The 17,606-nt window shown below is 38.8% G+C and overlaps 1 protein-coding gene across 1 annotated transcript in view; it reads right to left on the bottom strand.

Annotated features, from left to right (window-relative positions):
- Positions 1 to 17,606, bottom strand: part of GGA1 (golgi associated, gamma adaptin ear containing, ARF binding protein 1) — a gene marked incomplete in the record, with an annotated part of 1,948,856 nt that overhangs the window by 468,822 nt on the left and 1,462,428 nt on the right. Inside the window, 1 exon segment of the mRNA XM_044067846.1 lies at positions 1,302 to 1,591. Coding sequence (XP_043923781.1) covers positions 1,302 to 1,591 — 290 coding nt within the window.

Raw genomic sequence — 17,606 nt, 5'->3', positions numbered from 1 at the left:
CACAGCATAGTTTACCCATTCCTCTGCCTTATGGCTAAACTACAAATCTCAATTCATCAGTCTACAACCTCCTATCTCTCACTACAATTCCTTCTTGTCTATGACATGAAGCTTCCCATTTTTCTTAACTCATTATTTTCATCTAAATGCTGCCTAAACCAATCATCCCTGTATAAAACAGAATCATTCATTCTCGATTACCTACTTTATTCAGTTAGAGCCGCATGCTATCTAAGCACACAACAGGCAGAGGAAGAACCATTTACTCTGGATGGAACACTAGCCTAGGAAGCAAAATGCATATACCCATTTAGAATTGTACCACTGATACATTTCTTAAAATATACTACCTTATTGGGCTTATGCAAATATTTATATTCTCTTTTCTTTCTTTTTTCTCTATATTCTATTTAGCTGTGCTTTTCACGTTTTAAGCGAGACCTTATTTACCCCCATAGTTTTCTACCACACTGCTTCTAGCCCAAATTTGTACCTGCAGGACATCTCCCAAACAACACATATATGAAGTTTCAACAAACTCCTGTGAATATAACTTCCCTCATTCCACCGCTATGATGTCAAAATAGAAGATAAAAAAAAAAAAAGTTCACAAAGGCACAGAGACCACATTTGAGAGGGGCCACATGCACCAAAGTGCCAAACAAGGAAGCAGATACAGTAGAAGGAATTATAAGATTACTACACAATTTACTGCAACATAGGTAGTGTTCCAACTTAAGGTATGGATCTAGAACAGAAATGTATAAAGCAAAGGTCTGAAAAATTTACTTGCCAAAAAGTGTTTCACAGCTTTCACTTCCAGGAGTTATTCTCTCTGTAACTTTTTAATACATCTGGTAGAACTTCTTATCCCTAATATGACAATTCTTTGGTCTGACTTATACCTTTGTGTATCACTGTATAATGACCCTTCAAGCATCTCTTTTAACCTTTTACTTTCATGAAACTACTAGAAAGGAACAGGATACAGAAAATGGCAAAGGGCTCTAGTAGTACCCATTAAACCTGCCTTGGTGTAGTCTTCTGTACATCCCATCTTATAGAAAACACACCGATGCATGAAGTATTCAAAAGAAGCAGAGCAATATTATTAAAATTCATACATATCCACAAGTCTCCATTGTAATTTCATCTAAAATAACATACACAGTAGCAGTTATGCAAGGGCAGCAATTTCTACAGTTACACTCTTCCAAACAGATTATGAAAGGAAATAAAAGTAAAGCAAACATTGCAGACTGGTCTGCAACTCCTTTTGTCCATAAAAACTGTGTACTTACTTGGTTTAATAGCTGTTAAAGGTACTAAAACATTGGCCAGGGAGAGTTCTTGTTGCAACAGATGTGAAGCTGCAACATCTGGTTTAGAAGATGGAAACACTGTCTGCACCACTGATGATACCCCATGAAAAGCCATGGAAGAAGAGTTATTTGATACAGCTGTGACAGGCAGGCTTGGTGAAATACTTCTGGTAGTGGCAGGTGGTATGGCTGTAGTTCCCACAGTGTTTGTACTTCCAGAGGTCTTGTTTTGAAGGTCTCGCAAGGTTGGTTTTGGCTGCTGCTTCTCCCTACAAAAATTAAAAAGGAAAACAAAACCATTAAAAAGGAAAACAAAACCATTAAAGAAAAAAAAAACAACATGCACATACATTGTCATCTTTTTGCAGTTATTTTTAAGAATGAAAAATTTTATTTTAATATCATTAGTGCTAAAAGAAATACAGTCAGAATTACAAAACCACTTTTTTTCCTCAAACCATGCATATCATGTGTATCCATATTAATTTTAAGCTTGTAACTCCAGTTATAGTCTACATTATGACATATGCATACATACACACACATTATATATATATATATATATATATATATATATATATATATATATATATATATATATATATATATATGTGTGTGTGTGTGTGTGTATGGGTCCCCTTCAGAAGGTCAAACTTTTAAAAGCTTGACTTTCATATGGCAGATACCATATGATCAAACTTTTAAAAGTTCGAATGGTCTGAATGGGGATCTCCATAGAGCACGGAATGGGAAGATTTCCCTTTACTGCAATGTAGTGTGATCTCGGAGTTGGTATATTTAAATAGTGGGGGATGTGGGGGGGGGGTGGCTTGCCCCCCCCTGCTAGCACCGTTTAGTTTTTTATTTGTTTATTTGTTTTTCACATTTTCAAACATTCAAATAATCGATCATATGGTCTTGGCCATATGAAAGTCGAACACTTGGGTGTTCGATTATGTGACATAGACCCATATACATATACACACATACACGTACACATACACACACACCACAGCAAGGCTAGCCACTCACCGATGTGAACATTGACTCTAAGTGATGGTCAGTGTTGATATGACACCCTAGCATCATGTACAAACTGTGAAGAAGGCAGCCGATTACATAGATATGAAATTAGGAGTACACCGTAAATACAAAATCTAATGCAATGGAAATATGAGATATTTAATTGACTCCAGTCTTTAGTCAAACAGCCTGCAGTCTAATCAGGGAAATCATGGAATACTTGGGGTAAGGACATTTCTTCTTACCCTCAAATGTTGTATGAACTTCGAGTTAGTACATTTACAGATATAGGGATGATGGGGATGCAGCCTGCAAAAAAAATACATTTTTTGGGAAGGCCAACCTTCTGAGAAAGCAGCTTTAAAACTTTAGTTACTGGTGTGATTAATTCCCAGTTCTTTATTTAACCAAATACACAGACATCTCTGTATCTATTATTTGCTTTGTGATTGAGAGCCAGTGTGCGTTTCAAGTTCCTATCACTTTATCTCATCATAAGTGGTCAGAAAAAAGTGATTTAATCACAGTTACTTCACTGATATTCTTAAGTACATTTTAACAGTTATAACTGATAAAGGAAAGTTTGAATTTTTTGATCGCTAGTATTGAGTTTTTTTAAAGATTTACAAGTAGTACTACAGCTTGCTTTGTTACAGCATGCTAGCTGGAGGTGCACTTCGTGTTTTCTTTCCTCTTCTTCCACTGTAGTGAGATTGTGGGATTATTATATTCAGGCTGCGGGGGTGGGAGTGTATGGTGCAGCTTGCCCTGCAAAAACATTTTTCTGTTTTTTTTTTGTTTGTTTTGTTATGCTGAGTTAGATGAACTGTGTTTAGACAAGCTGTGTATGACCTTTGATTACATATTTTTAGATTAAGTGATATAAACCCATACATATTTGTGTATATTTAATAAGTATGTATGGGTGTGTGTGTGTATGCATTTATATATATATATATATATATATATATATATATATATATATACATATATATATATATATCTATATATCTATATCTATATGTGTATATCTATATACCTATATGTGTATATCTATATATCAATATCTATATATATATATATATCTATATATCTATATCTATATCTATATATCTATATCTATATCTATATATCTATATCTATATATCTATATCTATATCTATCTATATATCTATATCTATCTATATATCTATCTATATCTCTATATCTATCTATTATATATCTATCTATAACTATATATATCTATAACTATATATATCTATAACTATATATATCTATAACTATATATATCTATAACTATATATATCTATATATATATATATCTATATATATATATATATATATATATATATATATATATATATATATCTATATCTATATCTATATATATATATATATATATATATATATATATATATATATATATGCATGTATACACATACATACACACACAGAGCTTACACTAAGTTATGTACTTACCAGAATATTAGATCTACCTGGTCTGTGTTCTGACACAAAGTAGTTGGACTGGTCACCTAGGTGTCCTTTTGCCTGATGATGACACTCCTCACGAGGCCAAGCTCCTCTCCTGTACCATCAACCCATGCTCTGAGGAGGACTCCAGATTGAACAATAGTAAATAGCCAGCTACATCTCTGACTAAAGGTAAGAATACACCACCATATTTTAAGAACCTGAAGGAAAACTATCAGACCTCTGGAATTCCTATAGGCTTTTTCAGAAGTGACAGTCTGAAGGGGAAGGTGGGTGGGTTACTCCAGCGGGTGGACAAAGACCAGATAAATCTAACATTCTGCTAAGTAGATAAAAAGAAGTTATGACTTAACATAATGTTCCATCTGTGTTGTCGATCTTCACTTATCCTTGACTGTGGGTTCGGTTCCGTATCTCAGAACAGACTCAGCAGTTATTCCAACTCACACCTTCCAAAAACTCTTGAATTTAGCTTTACCTGCAATGCTCCTCTCAGGATTACCTCTGATAGTTTTCACAAGAAACTGACAGAAAATAACAGATAAGACTATTATTTGTATTCATAAAAAGAAAATTAAATTTATTGGGATAGATCTGTTCCACCAAGAAGCCCAAAGGGTAGGGGGAAGCAGAGTGGGAATGTCAAGGATAAGTGAAAATCGACAACAAAGATGGAAAGTTATGGTAAGACAACTTCTTTATTTGATGTTGTCAATCTTCACTTAAGGCTTGACGGTGGGAAAGAGTCCCCAGCTACCTAAATCTTGGGAGGTCTCACAGAAGTTATATTCCCGAGCACCATCAGACCAAATGAAGCTCTTCCCCCAGAGACCAGATCCAGCTTGTAATGAGTAATAAAGGTATGCAGGGATGCCCAAGTAGCCACTGCACAGATTTCATCCGTAGAAGCTCTGGAATGAAAAACTGCAGAAGCAGCTATTGCTCTTGTTGAATTTGCCTTTACAGGGCCTGGTAGTTGCACTTTCCTTTTGCTATAAATGAAGGTTATACAATCCTTACATCACTTAGCCAGAGTAACCTTACAAACTGGCTTGTCCAGAGTAGTAGGAGAAAAAGAAAAACTGGTCAGATTTTCTGAATTATTTTGTTCTGTGAAGGTAAAAACATAATTGTCTATGAACATCTAGCAAATGTAGACAATATTCACCCTTATTTGAAAATTTGAGAGAAAATATGGGAAGATGTATCGTCTGGTTGAAATCAGACTCAGACACTACTTTTGGTAGAAAGGATGGATTAGTTCAAAGACACCCTGTATTTATGGAAGATCAGATAAGGAAGCCTGAAAGATAAGGCATGTAGCTCTGATATCCTAGTAGAACTAATACCACTCAAAAATAAGGTTTTCCAAGATAAATACTTCAAATCGTAATTTGTAGATGGCTCTAATGGGGAAAAAATTATGGACTGTAGCACCAGATTCAAGTCCCAAGGTGTGTAAGGATCCTTGTATGGAGGTCTGAGCATTAATGTTCCTTTTAGAAAAGCTCTACAAAGTTTTTGGGACATTAGAGCTGTATCATTTAAACCATTACGAAAGTTGGAAATTGCAGCTAGATGTACTTGTACAGTTGAGGAGGATGCTCCCGCATTGAAAAGGGATGCTAAGAATTCTAAGACCTTATCAACCGGTGCAGAATATGGGTCAATATTATTCTCTGTAGCCCATTTTAAAAATTTTTGCCACTTGCTGTTGTATAATCTTCTAGTTGAAGGTTTATGGGAGGCTAGAACAATTCATTGAACTGGGGTAGTGTCTAGTATGCCTGGCAATCATTGGAACTGGAGGAGCCATGCAGTGAGCTTGAGATTGTAAAGATTCTGATGAATAAGTCCTTCTGATGGGACAAGAGGTCTGGAGCTGCTTCCAGGGTCCAAGTTTTTCGAATTAGGTGAGGCCAAAGAAAGGGAAACCATATCTGTAAAGGCCAGAATGGGGCAATGAGAATTATCCTGTTCTTCGACCTATTGGCTTCTTCAAAAATTGGGGAATTAGAGGTATCAGAAGAAAGACATACACTAGACTGGAGGACCAGTTGTGAAGGGAACCATCTCTCAGTGACTACTCCGGCAGGGGGAATAGGGCAAAGTAGCTGCTGCACTTCTTGTTCAGGAGGGCTGGAAAGAGATCGCACCAGGGCTGCTCCCATTGGTGGAATATCCTGTCACCAAAGGATTAAGAGACCACTTGTGAGGCATTAGGATGCTCCTGCTCAATTTGTCAGCAATCATGTTGCAGCTCCCTGGAATGTGTATTGCAGTTAAAAACTGGTCGGATGAAATTGTCCATTGCCATACCCTGAGTGCGTCTCGACAGATGGGGTATGACCTGGTTCCCCCTTGCTTGAAGTACCAGACAACTATCTGTTTGGATCGCAACTGTTCCCAAGGGGTGGGTTTCATGGGATGCTTGCAACACCAAAAAGCACTACCCTTATCTCTAGAACAGTGACGTGCAAATTGGCCTCTAACTGGGACCAAGTGCCTTGGACTGTTTTTCCCAGATAATGCTCCCCACCCCATCTGGGATGCGTCAGTGGTCACTATGGCTTGGGGTTGAGGAGGGACTAAGGGTCAGCTTGAGAAGATTTCTTTGGAGTGAAGCTACCAATACAGGTCTTTCTTGAATAATTGGTGATCAATACCTGATGGGACATTGGCTGATTTAGTAAAGACCATTGTGATACCAAGAGCCACTGTTGAATCAGTATGTGAAATCTCGCAAGGGCAGCAAAAGTGATGGTGGCTGCCATTGATCCTAGAGTTTGTAACAGTAGTCTTGCAGTCACTTTTTTTGCTGCAGATAATCTGGCTGACTTGCGATTTTCTTTGTGGGGGAAGAGACGTGATACTGGTGTTTGCATATAATACTGCTCCTATAAATTCTAACTGCTGTGTTGGCTCCAGATGGGATTTTTCATAGTTTACAGTGATCCCCAGCAAGGAGAAAGCTTGAAGAACATAGTTCCTTGCCTGCAACAGTAGATGCCTGGTGGGTGCGGTAATGAGCCAGTTGTTTAGGTATGGAAACATGCAGAATCCTTGCAGTCTGATGCGAGCTGCTACTACTGCCATGCATGTGGTTAAGACCCTGGTGGCTGCGGTGAGATCAACGTGCACGGCTCTGAACTGATAATGACTGGCTCCCATCCAGAAGCACAGGAATCTTCTGGAATGCTTGTTCATTTTTGTGCGATATGTATCCTGAAGCTCTACTGAGCACATCCAATCTAGACCGAACCGTAACAATCAGGAATTTGATTTACTGAACGGACTTGTTCAACACACCGAGATCCAAAATTGGTCTCCAGTTCCCTATTTTCTTTGGCACTAAAAAGAATCTTGAGTAAAATCTGGATCCTATTTGGTCTGGTAGGACTGCTTGGATGATTCTTTTGTCGAACAGTTTTTGAATTTCTAGGACTGCTGCATCCCTGAGAATGGATGGGACATCTGGGATTCTTTTTGGTTGTCCTCTTTTTTGAAAATGGGATATTGTAATCTGTGGTTATAATCCTCTGCACCCAATTGTCTGTTATATTTAACCAGACAGATAAGGTGCAGGGATAACCATCCTCAGACTGCCTCCAGAGAATGACAACTTGGCCTCTATTCGGAGGGCTGATAGAAGTTACCAGGGAACGAATCCCTGGAACCCTGATTTTGCAGGCCACCTCTGCCTTCTGCACGGCATCTTCCATTATAACTTCCTCTTCTGCCCTGGGGGAGTCGCTGCCATGCAAGTCCTGGAAAGGTCCTTGGGACTTTTTGAACCAAAAATTCCTGGTCCATTGGTTGCTAAAGTAAGATCTCTGAGGAGTGGAAAAATGCATGCCATGTCAGAAAGGGTCTTTCCATCCTTCTCACATCTAGCGAGGGTTTCTTTGACTTTAGGACCAAAAAGTGATGTTATGTTGAAATCAGCATTGACGAAAGAAGACTTGAATGGCTCTACAAATTCACATAAGTGCATCCAGGCAGGTCTCCTTATGGCTATGCCAGAATCCGCTGTGCTAGTTGTACCTTCAGCTGCGTGCTCAATGAGCCTTATGGATGAATTAGATATTGACTCGAGGATTGCCAGCTGGGAAGCTACTTTATCCTGCACCTCCTCAGCTACGGCTCCCGTCAGAGTATCTGATAGCTCCTTTATCAGATCCCATTGGGAGTCTTGTAAAATATGCCACGAAGTTCAAGGACCTAAGTGCAAAGATCGATGATGCATATACAAGCTTCCTGAATCCATCTATTGTTCTAGCTTCTTTGCTAGGAAGATGGATAGTAGGACTTTCATCAGCAAGTTCTTTTTTGGTGGCTGCTGCAACCACCGTCATCTAATGGTATCCCTTTGGCCCAATATTGGTGAACCTCAGGAGCTGACAAAATGCGGTCTGGTCTCTTGGGGATTGGCAATAGACTCAGGAATCTTCCAACAGCAAAAAACATACAAAACCCAGTAATGCTATTCAGCAACACACCAACAGTCAGATTCCACCAACGTTCTTTTATTTAACGATCTGGTACCTCGGCCATTCGCCTTCAAAGGATCACATTACAGCTTTGAAAATAAGCTCTATTTATATCACAAACTAATTGATAAATTAACAATTAGTTTAACTGGACATCAAAATTTAAAGTGATCTTTGCTTCAACATAGAATAAGATGCAGACATTTACCTATGATAGTATATCTAAACTATTATCAAAATTTAAATCTTTATACATTAATTTTATAATATTACTTTCTTTTATAATCAATGAAATGCAAATTTTAAATAACTTTTATATCAAAATAGAAAAATAACATATTTACTATTAATTAATACATAGTTTATCAAATAAATAATTAATTAAATAATTACATAATTCGCTTTCAGTAGATCAAAAGCACATATAAATTCTTTGGTATGTATATATGTATATATAAAAAATATACCCAATGTATGCAAAAACAAATTACATACAAAATGAATAACAATGTAAATAATGTGCACAAATTGCTCTTCTAGAGTCTAATTACAGACCCAGCTCTTGATTGAGACCAAATGGTTTTAAAGTTTTGTATTTTATTATCATCCTAGTTTCTAGTTCCAAGAGTTTAGCTATTATATCATCTCCCTTGCGAATAGAAGGTTTTCCCAATACACTAAATCTCAAACTATTACTGCAACCATCATGCACATCCAAAAAATGCTTAGCAACAGGACTAGTGACATTCAAATTTCTAATATCCTTAAGGTGTTCTAGAATTCTAGTTTTGATCATCCTTTTAGTTTGTCCCACATACCAAACGTCCTTGCAAGAACACCCTATTATGTATACTACACTAATAGACTTACAATTAAAGAAATGTTTAGAAGTGTGATATATATTATTAATAATGTCAATATTAATTGCTCTATTACATATACTGCATGAGCCACAAGCAAAAGTGCCCAACCTCACAGGGATAGGTATGATAGGTTGCACAAAATTATTATTCAGAATTTCTCTTAAATTCTTTCCCCGTCTAAAGGAGAAATTCACTTGATTGGGGAATAATTCACCAATGTTGTCATCTTCACAGATTAGATACCAGAATTTTCTAACTAAAGAGACTAATATTTTAGAAAAAGGAGAAAATTTAGTTATAAAAAATATTTTCTTAACATTATCCTTTACTCTAATTTCCCTTCTATCAGAATATGTTGTAATGTTGTCCCTTCTATTAGATAATTTTGTATTCTTAATCACACTATCTCTACATTTTGATAGAGTATTATATTCATATCCTCTATCCAATAATCTATGGAATACTATATCTAGTTCTCCATCTATGTCCTCCTTAACACTGGTGTGGTCCCGAATTCTTTTAAATTCCCCAAATGGTAGGGCCTTTATTAAATGCTCAGGATGCATACTAGTGGCATGTAGGAACAAATTTACTGAAGTTTCCTTCCTAAATGGTTTAAACTCAATATTCATGTCCTTTTCAAACAAAACTAGATCTAGAAAATTGATCTTGTTTCTATTAGTTTCATAAGAAAATTGTAGGTTATGTTAATTTTGATTTAGCACTTCAAAAAAATCCATGAAATCACAAATATCTCCTTTACAAATAAAAATTAAATCATCTATGAAACGTTTATATAATATTACTTTGTTCTTAAAGAAATTAGTAGAATAAATGTATTTCTTCTCAAAGTAATCCATATAAATGATGGCATAAGAAGGTGCATAAGCTGCACCCATTGCTGTACCCTTTATTTGTAGGTAATATTTGTTATTGAAACAGAAATAGCTATGAGTTAAACAGAATTCCAAAAGGGTAATGAGAAAATTGGTTTTTGGTCCCTCACCCATCATATTTGATATAGATTCCAAACCCCATTTGATGTTAATATTGGTATATAAAGATTTAATATCCACAGTGACCCAATAATAATCACAGTCCCATTTCACATTCACCAAATTGTTAATCAAATCTTGTGTGTTTCTTATGTGAGCTGCTATCTTACATAAATAGGGCTTAAATTGTGAGTCTAAAAATAAATTAACATTCTCCAAGAAAGAACCTATCCCAGAGATAATCGGTCTCCCAGGAGGTTCTTCCAAATCTTTATGAATCTTGGGTAATGCATACATAATCGGTGTAGCTGGTTTTTGAATATACAATTTCTTAACATCAGTATGCATAAAAAAAACCAAGCGCTCACCCCTTTCCAGTAAAAATAACAACTCATCATTATAGGACACCATAGGGTCACTGTCCAATCTCCTATATTCATCGGGGTTCAGCAACAGTTTATTCACCATATGCAAATATTTAGTTCTATCCATTATAACCCAATTTCCACCCTTATCAGCAGGTTTGAAAATGTATTCGTATTTGACTGATTTCAAAACTTTCAAAGCTTGCCATTTGTTCTTATTTAAGTTGAAACATTTCTGTTTTTTACAAAACTCACTAAACAAAGCTTCAACTTCCCTCAAAAGAACCTTTTGAAATAATGAGATGGCAGGTACAGAAATATGGGGCATAAAAGTATTTACCCTCTTAAATTCAGGTAATACTAGCCTACCATATCCAATACAGAAATCAACATTTTCAACATTTTCATCACTGGATAAATCATTATTAACATCCAATACATTAGGTTCTAACTCATAGTTATAAATAGATAAATTACATAAGTCATCATCCATTTCTGATTCACTAGATTCATTCGAAATAGCATTACACATAATAGATCTCTCCATTTTTGAAAAATGAACTCTCAGTAACAATTTTCTAATAAACCGTTTGACATCAAAATAAATGTCAGCTAAGGATGGGAAGAAGGTAGGAACGAACTTACTTCCCTTGTGTAAAACATTTTGCATTTCCGGGCTCAAAACTAATTCAGACAAGTTCACACAATATAAAGGAAGTTCGTTAGAAAGTACTGCTGACAAACCTTCATTTGAGCTTGTTTCTTCCCTTCCTTCCATTCCTCCCATTTCTTCCCTTGTTGTATTCTTCGGTTTGAAAGTTAGAATTGTCACTGTTGCTGTTACCAGAACCCATAGTAACCTCACGATTTAAGGTTCTGCTCACCGCCGTTGTTGTTTCAGCAAAAGAAACATTTTTAGAAGAAGTACCCTCCGCTGATGAGGCTGACGACGCTGACAGTCCTCTACGTTTAGAACTACTGCTCCAAGTCCTGCCCCTTGACCTATTACGGGTCCTGTGCGTAGGTTCACGTTGCCAGCTGAACAAAGTGCCGGTTTCATAGTCTTTAATGTCACAGATTAACTTGTTTCTTTTGCGCTGCACAATGTCCATTTCTAATTTATTAATTTTATCACTTAATGCTGACATTTGGATGTCATAATTCAATTCCGTTACCAAGCTATTTTGTAAAGTCATAATGTCACTTTTAATTTTTTCATGGTTGCGTTGGTTACGCTTAATGAGTATCTTAAGCCAACCAATAGTGCACGATAATGACACTTGTTTCCATTCATTTAGAAGATCTGTTTCTTCTTCAGAAAAAGGGGTAGCCGGCAGTTTTTCTACCCGCAAACCCCGTGGTGTGATGTCAAGGCTAACATACTTCTCCAATAAACGTGTATCTAAGTAAACTGCTACTTCCTTAGACATCAATTTAGACAATTCATTAAAGCGTTCATCAACAGCTGCATTATTACCTCCAATATTCCAGGGATCAAGATGTAAATACTTTTTATCACGCTCACTCAGGAGATTAGAAAACATGAATGAGCTAGCTGGACCGCTCTGTTCAGAGCTCGAGCTACGAAGCGACATGATAGAAATAGATGAATGTCCACAATGAAAGCAGGTGGAAAAGACTGAAAAAACGAATATCCAACAGCAAAAAACATACAAAACCCAGTAATGCTATTCAGCAACACACCAACAGTCAGATTCCACCAACGTTCTTTTATTTAACGATCTGGTACCTCGGCCATTCGCCTTCAAAGGATCACATTACAGCTTTGAAAATAAGCTCTATTTATATCACAAACTAATTGATAAATTAACAATTAGTTTAATTGGACATCAAAATTTAAAGTGATCTTTGCTTCAACATAGAATAAGATGCAGACATATACCTATGATAGTATATCTAAACTATTATCAAAATATTGTTCTAGCTTCTTTGCTAGGAAGATGGATAGTAGGACTTTCATCAGCAAGTTCCTTTTTGGTGGCTGCTGCAACCACCGTCATCTACTGGTATCCCTTTGGCCCAATATTGGTGAACCTCAGGAGCTGACTAAATGCGGTCTGGTCTCTTGGGGATTGGCAATAGACTCAGGAATCTTCCAAGTCTGCTGCACAATCAATTTAAATTGTCAGTGGGGGAGAGATCCAAGAGGTAGATGGTGAGGCAAAGAAATCCTCCTGCAGGTATACCAATTCCTCCGAGGAAGGCTGATGGGAAGTCCAGCCACCCCTCTATTTCTAGTACATCTCTAAATGAGACATCTTCTGGGGGTGATCTTGGGGAACCTTCACCTTCATCAAAATCAATATCTTCTGTGAAAGACTTCAGGGGAGTCCAAGCGCTTCCTCTTGCACTTTTCTCTTCAGGGGGCACCTCCTTGTTGGGATGGGCCAGAGAGGTATTCAAAGAGGACATAACCACTATGGTTGAATCCTGAGGTTTCTGTGCTGCTGTCCCAGGGGCTCTGGCAAGGGGAAGGACAGGGATGTTGGCCCAACGAGAGTAGTATCGACTGTGAGCTCACAGTGGACAAGGCCCCTCTCCATGGCCTGGAAAGCAGGCCCCCCCATAGAGAAATGGAAGCCCAGAATCAAGGTCCCACCCTGCACCGAGGAAACTGCCTCTGAAGCTGGAGTCTAGCTCACATGTGCCGATGCCCCAAGGAGTATGGATGGCTCCAACACCACCAGAGTGGATCCACACTACCCGGAACTGACAGTGAAGCATCTCAAGAGGTCTCCAGATCTGGCACAACCGAAGAGCTCAGGGTATTCAACGGTGCCGGCAATGAAGATCTAACTGGCACCAACACAGTCGAAACCAGGACTGTCAGAGCCAGGAACTCCCAAGGCCCAATTGGAGAAAGAGGAGGAACAAAAACAGGTGAAGAGACAGGTAAGGTTCCAGAGCCATGGAAGTTAGGAACAGACAAAGTGGCTAACCCCCACACCACCAGAAGCTGGTCCACCAGTCTAAAAACATCAGACTCTGTGAGGGTTCTTGGTGGAACAGACTAAAGAGACTGACTAAGATCTAGGTTTTTCCAAGAAAGGGCTTGGAGGTTGGTCTAGAAAAGGGTCTATAGATGGGAAGTAGCTTGTCTGGGGCCTATCTTTTAAAGAAAACCCCTTTGGTTCCGAAGCAGATGGAAGCAAGGACTGAAGAGGCACTGAAGTCATTATGTCCGAAATAATTGTTGGTGCCGAAACAGTCACTGCAAAGGCATGCACCAACAGCACCTAAGGTTCAAACAATTTCCCCGTTGGTTCAGAGGAAACTATGGGAACCTTGGAAGCTTTGATCAACTTAGCGGGTGGTGCCGATGAAATGGTTCCTCTTCTTAGATCCTTCATGTTTACTGGAAGAGGAAGAAGGGGAGCTAAAGTCAGTTTTAGACTTTGTAGAAGCAAATATGGCCTTGTCGAAATTGGATTTTATAAGGCCCTTTAAAATCAGCTTATTTTTTTCTTTCCACAAGGGCCCAATGACTGAAGCCATGACAAATATCAGTCTTCTTGAAGGTGCACCAGGCCCAAACAGTAGACACAGACAGTGTCTGTCAGAATTTGGCAATTTTCTATCACAGTCCTGGCATCTTTTGAGCCCAGAAGTTCCTCTAGATTTCTCTGCCATATCAGAAGGCACGCACACACACACACACACACACACACACACACACACACACACACACACACACACACACACACACACACACACACACACACACACACACACACACACACAGAAGTAAAGGGAAGATTAGCTTTAAGTTTTTTTTTTTTTTGTAAAGTTAGGTAGAAAGAAACATACCAACAATGGTACAGAAGGTTTACCATAGTGGTAAAAAAGGCATTAGACAGAAAAAAGTACCAACAATAGTACTGAAGGTTTACCGTTAAGGTAAACAGAACAAAAAGTGAAAAGAAGAGGGACTACCAATGAAGGTATTAAGAAAAACCCAAAGTGTTAAGGAAGGAGCCCTGAGGAGATGTGTAAGTGAAATAAAGATAAAGACCAGCTAATAAAAGTTTTACACAAAAAAGAAAACTTACTGTTTTAGATGAAAAGAATTCGCTTGAGAGCTGACAGGAAAAACATGTCTAGCACTAAAAGCAGCAAATGACATCTGAAATAACCCCAAGAGGAGCACTGTGGGTAAAGCTAAGCTCGAGTTTTTGGAAGACGTAAGCTGGAATAACAGCAGTGTCAATTTCAAGACAAGGAACTGAACCGACAGGATTAAGTGAAGACTGACAACATCAGATTGTATATATTCTGGTCATGTCCTAGAAAAATCTGGACAGAATTCCAAGCTGACCCTGGGAGGCCTGAGAAAGTAAGCTTTTTAGAGTGCCCTAGAAAGGGAACCTCAAACTATAATGCTTAGCAAATGTATATTAGATTGTCAATATAGCAAGCTGCTGTAATCTCTTCCAAGGGTAAATTTCACAGAAAGTCAGTGCAAGTGGCCTGAGGTCTGACAGTGTGTTTTCAGTATAGTGGTCAAGGGTTTGCTAGAGAAACAACAATAATAAGAAATACAATCAGGCAACCATTTATTAAAGGTGAACTTAGATACTTTTTGGCCTTATTGGCAGGAGAGGAGCCCAATGATTGTCCTTTGCTTAAGTCCTTTGTGCGATACAGGTACAATCGAAGTTGCCTATGAATACCAGATGCACTGTTAAGCTGTACCATCTTTGAATAATTTGGAAAGATTGGTAAATGAATAGACTGGTTCAGCTTGGTTTGGGTGTCCACTTTCGGTTTAAGAGATGGGTTAGTTCTAAATGCAACTCTGTCTGGATGAAATACTAGGCAACGGTATTTGGAAAGTCTCTTTGCAGAAGTGGTGGCTAGCAGGACAGTCTTCCAGGGCAAAAATTAATTTTGATGGAATTTGCTGGCTCAGCTGGAGGTATAGTCAATCTCTTTAGCACAATGTCCCGGTCCCAAGTTGGGGGAAGAGAGGGGAACTGGGGAGGTTTGAAATGAAAAACTGCTTTCAGAAATGTTTTACATGTCTTGTGAGATACCAGGAAAACCTTGAAGAAAGGATGAAATGGCAGCCAAGTGTAGTTTTATCAAGTAATAACTAGCTCACTTTTGAATAAATCTGTTAAAAAAAAAATCAGTGTATGGGAAATAGAGTCTGAACAAGGATCTATTTTCTGCTTAGTAGCCCAAAGAGTAAATTTCAATTTATCTTTAAGTTTTCCTTGCGGAAGGTTTTTTGAGATGCAGTTCTCAGACTCACCACCTTAGGAGGGAACAAACAGTCCCTGGCCATCACTCGAAGTCAAATTTAAAGAGAGCAAATATCCAGGTTAATCAGCCTGGACAGATGAGAGAGCAAGCAGACAAGTATGCTGTGCAAGAAAAGAGCTGTTCTCTGGAGAGAAGGCCACAGCAAGGGAAGCCTTAGCTGGCAAGACCAAAAACGGGAACATGCGAATGACCTTCAATCTGCAAACTTTGCCATTCTGGACGTACCTGGTTATCAGTGGAAATGGGAGAAGTGCATACATGAGATACAGGGGCCAACTGTAGGAGAATGCATCTCTTAGTAACTATCCCTACTGAGGAACAACTGTGAAGAAACTGTTTAACTTGATGTTGGAAGGTGAAAGAAATAGATTTCAGTGGGGACTACTGTCACATCGAGAGACAGTTTATGTTCATAGGTTGGTACTAGGCTATCAGTCCTAGGGCCTATACAGGCCTAGCCATAACATTTCCCTGGCTATTTCTTCCCAGAAAATTTACTTCCCTGGTCCCCTGTCTAGCAGTGTGACTGATGTGATCCCCGGGGTGAATTTCCTATCTCCCATCCAAGGCTCCTTTTGAAGAGGGCCAAAGAGGTGTTCAGCTTGACATGTATGGGCAGTCTATTCCAGAGTCTGGGCAGTCTCTGGGTCAGGAACCTATCCCTCTCCAGCATGTTTTGTTCATTGTGATGACCAGGTTTAGATCCCTGGAGTGTCTCTCTCTGAGGGATTGGGATTTCTTTAAGTGTAGCATGTCCAACAGCACTGGGTTTGACATGGCCTTGTATGTTAAGCAGAGATCCCTCTGAGTAGGTGATATGCGACAGAGTATAGATGGAGTTTTTTTAGATGGTCAGCATAGGGCAACTGCTTTAGGCCTGTGATTATTTTAGTGAGGTATTTCTGTGGCCTTTCCAGTTGTTGCAGGTGTCTTGTGAGGTGCATACCAAACGGGGCATTGTACTCTATACTGGGTCTAATGAGGGATCAGTACAGTGGGACAATGACCTTTTTTCTGGATGAAAAGCCCTTAGTGATGAGGTGTGCCACATAGAAGAATTTCCTGACTGTTGTGGCGATGTGGTTATCGAAGGTGAGATCACTGTCCACCTGTGTCCCAGTCCCTTATCACACTTTTGGTGTTTAGTGTAGTGCCACTTACGTGGTAATTCATGGGTACTTGTTTTTTCCCAAAGGGGATAAATAGAAGTTATGTCCTTACCATAACGTTCCATGTGGAGTGTTCATCTCGCCTTTGTTCTTACACCTGGGTTCGGAGCCGATCCTCGGCTCCGTGTCGGCCGCTTGGCAAAGCTCTGCATCGAGAAGAAGCTCGAGACCAACCTATCTCCCACAATTCCCCTCTGCCTTTACCTCAGATATAGTTTGCAAACAAACCAGAACCCAACGGGATTGAACATACAACACACATACTAAAGCATAGCTGAAAAACAGCCGTAACAGAGAGAAACAGAAGCGGGAGAACCAAACCAGACACCTAAACTGGACGTTCTTCCTGAGGGTGGGAGGGTGGGAATGTAAGAACAAAGGCGAGATGAACACTCCACATGGAACATTATGGTAAGGACATAACTTCTATATGTGAGAGTGTTCAATCTCGCCGTTTGTTCTTACACCTGGGTAGCGTCCCTAGCTCCGTGATCCTGAGAAACTCACGGAAGAACATTCCTGAGCACAGTGGAACCAAAGGTTGCCCTGTCTCTGGAAACCCTATCCACTTTGTAATGAGTAATGAATGTATGTGGTTT

The sequence above is a fragment of the Protopterus annectens genome, chromosome 1.part0 (genome assembly GCF_019279795.1).
Source record: "Protopterus annectens isolate FY-2018-M chromosome 1.part0, PAN1.0, whole genome shotgun sequence".
NCBI lineage: Eukaryota > Metazoa > Chordata > Ceratodontiformes > Protopteridae > Protopterus > Protopterus annectens.
This window is presented reverse-complemented; position numbering and strand designations above follow the sequence as displayed.